Genomic DNA, 10,454 nt, shown 5'->3' with positions numbered 1-10,454 from the left:
TGGATCGACGTTCGGTTCAAATTCAGCGCGTCCTAGATATGGATCGACGTTCGGTTCGCTCGTTCGACCCCTACAAATACAAGCCAAATTGGGTTTTCGATCTCGGCCTGGAAACTTTTTTTGGTTTTGGCTCTTACGTTGACTGATCGACGCTATTTTTCGCCCTAAATCCGTAAACTAGCGGTTATTTTTTGATTTTAGGCTTTTTATGGACTCTGCTATAGATGCTCTAACACTCCTGCCGCTCAAAACTTGCAGTGAAGTTGCAACACGGAGAGTGGACGTTAAAAGTTGAACCTAGAGATTGTACAGCTGAAGAAGCTATTAGTATTTTATCACTGTGCATCTCCCCAACGAAAGTTTCATGTCTAGTAGACTTTTCTTAAGGGCACACTATTTTGAGGGAGCATCTCACATATGATGGATAAGTAAGAGCATCTCCACTCGTCATCCTCGTACGGCGTCCATCGCAGCTGTTATAGGGACCGTATGAGGCTGTCGGCGCAAAATGAGAATTGTGGACATACCGGCGCCTAGCCGTGCACCCCAAACGGCGTCTCCAATACAGTTTCATATATTTTTTAAATTTAAACACAAAATATACTGTGATAATTTATTACAACTTAAATAAATGTTAAACATAATTCAACAAGTTCAACATAGCACACAAATAATGTAGGTTTATCAAATCACACAAATTTAAAAGTTTAAATCACAATGGTAAACAAATAAACAAACTAGTCGCCGCTTTTGAAAGTCCACAAATGCTCAACCAGATCATCTTGTAGTTGGTGATGAGTGTTGGAGTCTTGGACTTCTTGACGCCTGGTGAGAAAAGCAGTAAATGCGGGAGACACATTGTGATCAACATCTGCAAGAGGACCAATCCGTTCATATGGTTTAGTGTCAAACACTGGAAATTCCCTCTCGCTCTCGATGATCATGTTGTGCAATATGACACAACATATCATGACCTCCCATATCTGCTCCATGGAACATGTAAGAGCAGGGTATCGGACAATAGCAAAGCGAGCTTGCAGCACACCAAATGCTCTTTCCACATCCTTTCTGGCAGCCTCGTGCATTTGAGCAAACCAAGCTTTCTTCCCTCCGGGTACAGGGTTCGAGATTGTCTTCACAAATATTGCCCATCTTGGATAGATGCCATCTGCAAGATAGTAGCCATTGTCATACTGGTGGCCATTGATCTCAAACTGCACCGGAGGGGCATTGCCTTCGACAAGATTCTAGAACACATCGGAGCACTGCAACAAATTGATATCATTGTGTGATCCTGTCATGCCGAAGAACACAACTAAATCCATAGGTCCTGGTCAGCCACTGCCTCAAGCACAACACTGCATGCACCCTTGTGTCCCTTATACATGCTCTGGTATGTAAATGAACAGTTCTTCCATGCCTAGTGCATACAGTCAATGCTGCCAAGCATCCCAGAAAAACCCCTCTCTGCATTTTGTGCCAATATCCGAGTTGTATATGCCGCATTGGGTGTGCGCAGATAGGTCTCTCCAAAGACCGCCACAATTGCTCTGCAGAATCTATACACGCAATCAATGGCCGTGGACTCTGCCGGGCGCAGATAGTCATCATGTGTATCACCTGCAATTCCATAGGTAAGCATCCGAAGAAAAACCAAGCTTGCCGACAGCGTCTCTCTTCAATTTAAAGTAGTCGATCTCCCTCACTCGACTATCTTCAGAAAGAGTTCCTACTCATCCGGAAACGATGGCGGAATACGGTATCGCCGTGCAATGGATCATCGGCGAAGTAGTCGGCGTAGAGCATGCAGTAGCCTTCCATCCTCTGCCTTGGCTTGCTCTTGCGGCGCCCGGCACAGAGCCACCAATGACCGGCTTGTCCTCCTCGACGATCATAGCCAAGAGAGAGACTATTAATACTATATATAAAAGCTGAACCCTTTTGCCCTCACCATAAAAACTTGGGTACTGTAGAAACTTAGGTACTGTAGATGGTAGGTTTCTATCCAATCAGGCATTGGCACGTCAGCTATTTTAACGGTAGACACGTACGGGTAAGCTGAGCCCATTTGCTCAATCCACAGCGATTCAAGGTACTCTTCATCATGTGGTATGAACAGTACGCATGAACAGTGCTGCATTTTTTTTCCTTTTGATTTTCTTTTTCTTTTCAAAGTAATTTTTTAGACAATTTGATAGTTACTTTTGCAGTAATCATTGGTAGCAATATCACATAGAAATTTAATTGTGCATCATTAATTCTTTACTGAAGCATAGTTCTTCAGTAGTAATTTTAATTTGGCGCATTATCTATTTCGTAGTAGTTTTTTTTTTCATGAGGTATATTTACCTATTTACTACTTTGCCGCGCTGCGTTTTTTTCCTTTTGATTTTTTTTCTTTTTGAAGTAATTTTTTAGACAATTTGATAGTTAGTTTTGCAGTAATCATTGGTAGCAATATGACATAGAAATTTAATTGTGCATCATTAATTCTTTACTGAAGCATAGTTCTTCAGTAGTAATTTAATTTGGCGCATTAAATATTTCGTAGTAGGTTTTTTCATGTGGTATATTTACCTATTTACTACTTTGCCGCGCTCTCATCTATTCATGATTTTTGTAAAAATTTCTAACAATTATTTTCCAAGTTTTTAACAGTAACTTTTCGTACTAATTCATCGGTACAAATATTCCACATTAGTTTAATTACCCGCCAGTAGTTTATCACCGGAGCGTAATTTTTTCGCCGTAGTTCCAATTTGTCCGTTATCTTTTTTCGCAGTAGTTTACTGCGAGGCGGTAGCTATCTATTTTTCCCCTAAAGTAATATATCGGTAGAAATCTTCAGCATCAACGCTACTTTCTCGATGTAATAATTATCCAGCAATAATTTCAAAATATTCAAATATTCGCTACCTAATTTTTTGGGAAAAATAATATTGTGTTATTCTAGGGTACCACCGAAAATATATACTTACTCCACAGGTTGTCCTATTTTTCACTTGGGAAGAATATTATAACCTTGGTACCTTTATCATTGGCTTCCTCTTTCACTTTCAGCCTATCTTTTTTCCATCACCTCATGATTAGCGGTTCCCTTTGATTGCTGAAAATACAACTTCTAATAGAAAATGCTATTTAAGATGTTTCAAATAATTAGTTTTACACTTTTATCCTTCCTATCTTTCCAGATTGGAGGAGTTTGATCCTTCCACTTCTACATTGGAGGAGTTTGATCCTTCCACTTCTACTTCTTCACGCAAATGAGGTTCCTATTATGGAAGAATATTGCCCTCATGATTTGTTTGCGAGGAAATCACTCTACATTTTTCAGCCATACCTATGGGTGCTGGAAAAAACAAATCCAAACATGCCGCTCCTGTATTACTTTTAAGAAACACTGAAACTTTTGCGGTACCTGACATAACTCATATATTGTAGTAATTACAAAATACTATAACAAACAATTTAGCAGCAAAGGGCGCGGCGTGCCGCCGCGACAAACTTCCTAGTTCCGCTGAAAGCCAAATGGATTGACAACTGCATGTTCAGTTTGAACTACGTATTGTAACGTGTGAAGCCAGAAACTGTTATTTTCCTGTCTGATTGTTCAACCTTTGAATTTTCATGTACTGCTATTGTCAGACATCAGTTTCTTTTGAAAAAGGGCGAGGACTATCTTTCTACCTGCAGCAATGAAATCATTATTGCCAAGCTTACCTTTCCTTCCTGATAGTAACTGGGATCTGTCGATAGCCTGTGTAAGAAGTACCACACGAATTACTCATGTATATCATTGTCTGCACACTGTTGAAATAATTAAGATTTTAACTGGTGGATACAAATTGGACACCACATGAATGATAGACCACGCAGACCTGGCAAAGTGGATACAAATTGTACACCACATGATGGATGATTGAGCGAAGCACAACTGGCTCAAATCATACCCCTGGAGCCTTTATTTGAGGAGTATACATCAGCCAGCTGAAAGCCAGAAACAAGGGATGATTCTACAACGCTGAAACTTGGAAAACAAATACTTCCCAGAATAGTTCAATTGTTGACTGAATAGAACAAGTTTCAACTCAAGGACATCAAGATGTTTGAAAGATGGCTATGTGCAAGTATGAAATCCATACTGCAAAGAGACCATTTTTAATTGGACCTGGCAGCTATTGTAGGAAATAACAAATTAATTGCTCATGTATATCGATTGTCACCGCACAAATCGGAATAATCAAGTATTTTTTTTCACTTACCACTTAAGCACGAGTGATCCAAATTGAATGATGCCTTGGACTTGGAGTCAAGCCAACCAAACTAAGAGAAAATTCTACAGCTCTTAAAATTGAAAAGGACCTTTCAATGGATCTTTGACAAAACAGAGCAAACTATCACTCTCAAGAAAAGACAAGCATATACCAGTTTTGTATTAAATTAAACTATAGAAGTATATCACTTCCTTTGGAGTGTATTGCTAGCTGTTTCCTATAATAGCGCCGTTTGTGATCATTCTAAAGATCAACTGAGTGCCCCTAGCCTGCAACAAATATGGATGCACAGTTTGCCCCTCTGCTTCTACTAACTTCATTTCATCTGCTTTTGCGCATCTCGGCTCATGATTTCCTCTTGCCAGGCTCCTCTCTCTCTGTAGAGGATAGCTCTGACATTCTCCATTCACCAAATGGTGCTTTCACGTGTGGCTTCAAGAACATTTCCCATAATGCTTTTGTCTTCTCCATTTGGTTCACTAACACAGCTGAAAAGACTGTCGTCTGGAGTGCAAATCAGCTCCACCCCGTGCACTCCTGGGGATCCGAAGTCCTGTTAGATATGGATGGAAGAATGGTTGTAAAGGATTACAATGGGAAGCTTGTGTGGGAGAACGATGTGTATTCTTCATCAAATGCTGAGCAAGCTCAGTTGTTGGACACAGGAAACTTCATCGTGAAGGGCCAAGGTGATATCATTCTATGGCAAAGCTTTGATTCTCCTACTGATACGTTGCTACCCAATCAGAACATTACTTCTGCTGTAAAGTTGGTATCTGCTAATAGGTTACTTGTTCATGGGACCTACAGCTTTCATTTTGATGATGAACATTTACTTGCACTATTTCAAGATCTGAAGGATACCTCTTTTATCTATTGGCCAATTCCTGATAAAAATGTCTGGTCAAAGAAAGGAAACTCATTTAAAGCCACTACAATCGGGGTCCTTGATAGTTCGGGGTATTTCCTTGGAAGTGATAATTTGCATTTTAATGCTACCGATTCGGGTCTCGGGATTATGAGGAGGCTAACACTGGATTATGATGGCAACCTTAGATTATACAGTCTAAGTATGCCAGATGGAAGATGGTCGGTCACATGGATGGCATATCTTCAGACCTGTTTTGTACGTGGTTTGTGTGGTATGAATGGAATATGTGTGTATACTCCTGGACCTGCTTGTGCATGTGCCCCTGGACATGACATCATCGACCAAAGTGACCGGAGCAAAGGCTGCATGCCGAAATTCAACCTCAGTTGTGATGGGAAGGAGATGGAATTTGTGAAGCTCCCCAGCACTGACTTCATAGGATATGATCAAAGTCAGATTAGTTTAGTTTCCTTCCATACTTGCAAGAAAATATGCTTGAAGGACTGCAGTTGCAAAGGATTCTTATACAGAGATGGAAGCTGCTATCCAAAGCCATTTCTTGCTGGTGGTGTATCTAGTCCACAGTTATATGGTTCATTCTATCTCAAGCTTCCTAAGACATTACAGGTCTTAGGATCATCAATTCCTCGCTCGCAACCTTCTGGTCCTAGATATGTCCCTAACTGTAATGTCAATGTAGATTCTCTGGATAAACCTAAGAGCAGTCAGAGTGGGTCGCCGTATTCGTACTTCTATGAATTCTTATCAGCAATATTTTGTGTGGTAATATTTGTGGCATTAGGATGCATATTTTGTGTGGAGGTAATATTTGTGGCATTAGGATGCTGGTTTATGTTGAGAAGGGAGAGCAGGCAGTTAACAGGAGTATGGCCAGCTGAGGTTGGCTATGAAATGATAACCAACCATTTCCGCAGGTACACTTACAAGGAGTTGCAGAGAGCAACTGGCAAGTTCAAGGATATGATTGGGAAGGGGGCATCTGGCCTTGTATACAAGGGGGTCTTGAAAGATAACAGGGCAGTAGCTGTGAAAAGGTTGGCAGACATAAACCAAGGTGAAGAAGAGTTCCAACATGAACTGAGTGTGATCGCAAGGATTTACCATATGAATCTGGTGAGGGTTTGGGGATTCTGCTCTGATGGTCCACACAGGATATTGGTTTTAGAGTACGTTGAGAATGGATCGTTGGATAAAAATCTATTCAGTAGCAAGGGCTCACATATCTTACTTCAGTGGAACGAAAGATTTAAGATTGCTCTAGGGGTTGCAAAAGGATTGGCATATCTTCATCACGAGTGCTTGGAGTGGGTTATCCACTGTGACCTGAAGCCTGAGAACATACTGTTGGATGAGAAAATGGAGCCAAAGATCACCGACTTTGGCCTTGCAAAACTTCTGAATAGAGGTGGGTCCAATAAAAGTGTATCTCGGATCCATGGAACTAGAGGTTATATAGCTCCTGAGTGGGTCTCTAGCGCCCAAATAACAGCAAAGGTTGATGTCTACAGTTTCGGAGTGGTTCTCTTAGAACTACTGAAGGGTGCTCGTGTTTCTGACTGGGCATCAGATGCTGACGAGGAAGTGGAAATGGTCCTCCGAAGGGTTATTAAGATGCTTGCAGAAAATCTGATGCTGGAGGGCGGCGAACAGTTATGGATCGCTGGCTTCATTGATTCCAGGTTGGACAGCCAGTTCAATAATGTGCAAGCAAGAACGATGATCAAGTTGGCTGTTTCATGCATAGAAGAAGACAGTAGGAAAAGGCCCACTATGGAAAATGCTGTGCAGATGCTTCTTTCGGTTGATGAGGCAGTGTCATAATTCAGCAGTATTCTACCAGCTAAAAAAAAGAGTTATTTGATATAGTAGGCAGCATCTATGCATAGTCTTAGATCCAAAAAAAGATATCTATGATGTGTATCCATGCAAATCAAGAACTGCATGAGTCATTTGTATACCAGTATGAAATTTTGTATTTGACCACACTATACCAGCTTATGTAGAGTCATAACACCAATACTTGTGCAAAACCTATGCCAGTATGTATTGTAAGAAGTTAAGATTTTGTGTGCTTGTGATTTACCATCAATGCAAGATATGTTGATGGTTTGGCTTTTCCTTTCTGAGAATGCATGTTGCTGTCTTGGTTGAACCTACTATATCGATATTCAGATTTAGTGAATCTTATGACCACCTGTTTTGCAGAGAATTCCACATTTCCACTGACACCTGTTTCGTCATATCCAGGAGGCAAGCTCAGTCGCTGAACACAACTTATGAGCCCTGTAGAAGTATAACTAAGTAACTAACAATGCATAGTTCAGTCATGTCGCGGCAAAAGTTAAGTTCAGAGTCAGAACGACTTCATCGATGGCTATATACCTTAAGATGCCAATAGCCTACTTGTCATTTCACCATGGCAACAAGGAGTGGATCGTGATGGGAGTAAGTATTGTACCCCAAATGAAAAATAAAGTATCAATGGATTAATATGCACATAACGGCGTAAGTAATCTGCACCCAGAGCATTTTTAGCCCTGAATCTGCTGCCCAGCGCGTATGCCACTTCGCCACCAATTTGTAACACAATTTAGCTGAATTCACAGTAACAGCCTAGCATGGCAATTACCTTGGTCCAGAACACTGCAAGCATGCCCAGATAAATCTCCATTCAATCAGTAAATCCTAGAAATGGAACTAGAGATGCAAATCTCCGTATCTCTATCGCAACAGAAGGTATCATCAACTCTTCTAGCAATGGAACTAGAGATGCAAGCACCCTCTTTAGTTCAAACAAATGAACTGTTTTTTTTCTTCCAAAAGTGTTGAGATTTTGAAATTTTGGTTTTGGTAGAGCTAAAGAGGGTTGGAGGGTACACTAAGGGTCACCGATTTGCATCCATAAATGAAACTAGTAGACTTTTCATGGAAGATTTCGGTGGCGATTTACTTTGCAATACTCGCTGATGAATCTAGTTGATGTTTACCAAAAGGAGCAGTTGTACTCAATTTTCTGTAAGGATTTCCTAAGCACGAAACGGATTCATCTTTTTTTCAGATTTATTTGTCCACTGCTGAGACAAGTTGGTGCCTGTTCATCCTCTAGCAATTAGTAAGCATTTTAGGCAAATAATTTTTAAAGAACGTGCTAACTGTTATGTGGTGTTTTGTTGTCGGAGTACTTTGAGCCATTGAACATTTTGTCCATGCAGGTCATTAATTTTGCATTTTGGGCAAATCGTTTAGCACCGTACATTCACCCTTCGAGAAAATCTTCTATTCATCACAGAGGGCTACACAGGAATAAATCCACGAAGTCAGGCAAAGCATGCTACCACTCACATAGCAAATTATTTTATGCAGTAAACCGATCCCCAAGCTGAGGTGAACTTTGCATCAACCGATGTTACCCCCAAGAAGGGATTAGCGGAACTCACTAGGAAAGGTAGGAGTGCAGCACGGAGGGTGACCTATGGAGCGGAAGCGGAGCGTTGGTTCTGCTGTCGGCGCCGCGGGATCTGGCAGGGGGACACATGGAGGCGGAGGCGACGAGCCGACGAGGGCAACGGGAGGGCGGCCCGCGGGGGAAATGCTCGGTAGCGCGCGCGCGACTCCTACGGCTGTTTCGCCCGCAGGGCTCCCCCGTGTTCCGCGGCCCACGAAGCCCAAAAAGTATGAACAAAATCCATCGCATGGGTATACTGGGTGGGTACGACTTGTATGCGATCTGGGCATCACGTGCAATCAATGGATCGAGCATACCAACTAGACTGAAGTACTAGAAAAGAACAAGCACAACAAGGCAAGGCTTTGATCTACTTGTAACCCATAGGTCCGAGTCTTCAACTAATCATTGGAGCCTTGACCTGAAACATCAAGCACCGAGACGTCACTCCGAGAAGCAACACCAAATCAGACTAGCACCTCCAAACAGCTTGAATCGCAAACACCACTAGCAACGAGGGCATTTGCTAACTGCACCATTGACAGAGCGAGATCCCCGGTTCCAAGGGGGGAGCATCATGAAAACGCCTTCATGAAGGTAAACGACACTCGGGAGCGTCGTCGTTGCCGGCACAGAACAAGGTCGTGTAGGGCTTTCGCGGATGCTCCAACACCCACTCCAAGCACCACCTATGGGCGTTGCCCTAGAAACATGGCCACCGGCTAGTGAAAAACACCGGTGCCCCCCGTGACAAGGCACCACCTTAGACAACCTCCCTAGGCTCAAGAGCTGCCGCACAAACCGGGAAGGACAACATGCAGAAGAAGCGAGCCAGCTTGACGTAAGGCATTGATACGTCTCCGACGTATCGATAATTTCTTATGTTCCATGCTACATTATTGATGATATCTACATGTTTTATACACGTTATATGTCGTATTTATGCATTTTCCGGCACTAACATATTAACAAGATGCCGAAGAGCCGATTCTTGTTTTCTGTCGTTTTTGGTTTCGGAAATCCTAGTAACGAAATATTCTCGGAATTGGACGAAATCAACGCCCGGGGTCCTATTTTGCCACGAAGCTTCCGGAAGACCGAAGGAGAGTCGAAGTGGGGCCACGAGCCGGACACCAGGGCGGCGCGGCCCGGGCCCCGGCCGCGCCGGCCTGTCGTCCGGGCCCCTCGTGCCGCCTCTACTCCGCCCTTCCGCCTACAAATAGCCTCCGTCGCGAAACCCCCAGTACCGAGAGCCACGATACGGAAAACCTTACTGAGGCGCCGCCGCCGCCAATCCCATCTCGGGGGATTAAGGAGATCGCCTCTGGCACCCTGCCGGAGAGGGGATTCATCTCCCGAAGGACTCTTCACCGCCATGGTCGCCTCCGGAGTGATGAGTGAGTAGTTCACCCCTGGACTATGGGTCCATAGCAGTAGCTAGATGGTTGTCTTCTCCTCATTGTGCTTCATTGTTGGATCTTGTGAGCTGCCTAACATGATCAAGATCATCTATCCGTAATACTATATGTTGTGTTTGTCGGGATCCGATGGATAGAGAATACTATGTTATGTTAATTATCAAGTTATTACCTATGTGTTGTTTATGATCTTGCATGCTCTCCGTTATTAGTAGAGGCTCTGGCCAAGTTTTTACTCTTAACTCCAAGAGGGAGTATTTATGCTCGATAGTGGGTTCATGCCTCCATTAAATCCGGGACGAGTGACGAGAAAGTTCTAAGGTTGTGGATGTGCTGTTGCCACTAGGGATAAAACATTGATGCTATGTCCGAGGATGTAGTTATTGATTACATTACGCACCATACTTAATGCAATTGTCTCGTTG

General features: G+C 42.8%; 1 protein-coding gene across 2 annotated transcripts; it reads left to right on the top strand.

The window, feature by feature from the left end:
- The first annotated feature begins 4,524 nt into the window (after positions 1 to 4,524).
- LOC124689624 (putative receptor protein kinase ZmPK1) lies at positions 4,525 to 7,266 on the top strand. 2 transcript variants are annotated; one of them, XM_047223132.1, is made up of 2 exons: positions 4,525 to 5,928; positions 5,965 to 7,266. In XM_047223132.1, the coding sequence occupies exons 1-2, from the start codon at positions 4,555 to 4,557 to the stop codon at positions 6,985 to 6,987; spliced, it is 2,397 nt and encodes a 798-aa protein (XP_047079088.1). In that variant the 5' UTR covers positions 4,525 to 4,554; the 3' UTR covers positions 6,988 to 7,266. The 2 variants fall into 2 exon arrangements, with proteins under 2 accessions (XP_047079088.1, XP_047079082.1); XM_047223126.1 differs by having other exon boundaries at positions 4,525 to 7,266.
- The last annotated feature ends 3,188 nt before the right edge of the window (positions 7,267 to 10,454 follow it).

The sequence above is a fragment of the Lolium rigidum genome, chromosome 1 (genome assembly GCF_022539505.1).
Source record: "Lolium rigidum isolate FL_2022 chromosome 1, APGP_CSIRO_Lrig_0.1, whole genome shotgun sequence".
Classification (NCBI taxonomy): Eukaryota; Viridiplantae; Streptophyta; class Magnoliopsida; order Poales; family Poaceae; genus Lolium; species Lolium rigidum.
Note: the sequence above shows the minus strand (reverse complement) of the source record. Positions and strands in the feature narration are given on the sequence as shown.

Coding starts and splice junctions, on each gene's coding strand:
- LOC124689624 (XM_047223126.1), top strand. CDS start 4,555: ATGGATGCACAGTTTGCCCCTCTGCTTCTACTAACTTCATTTCATCTG.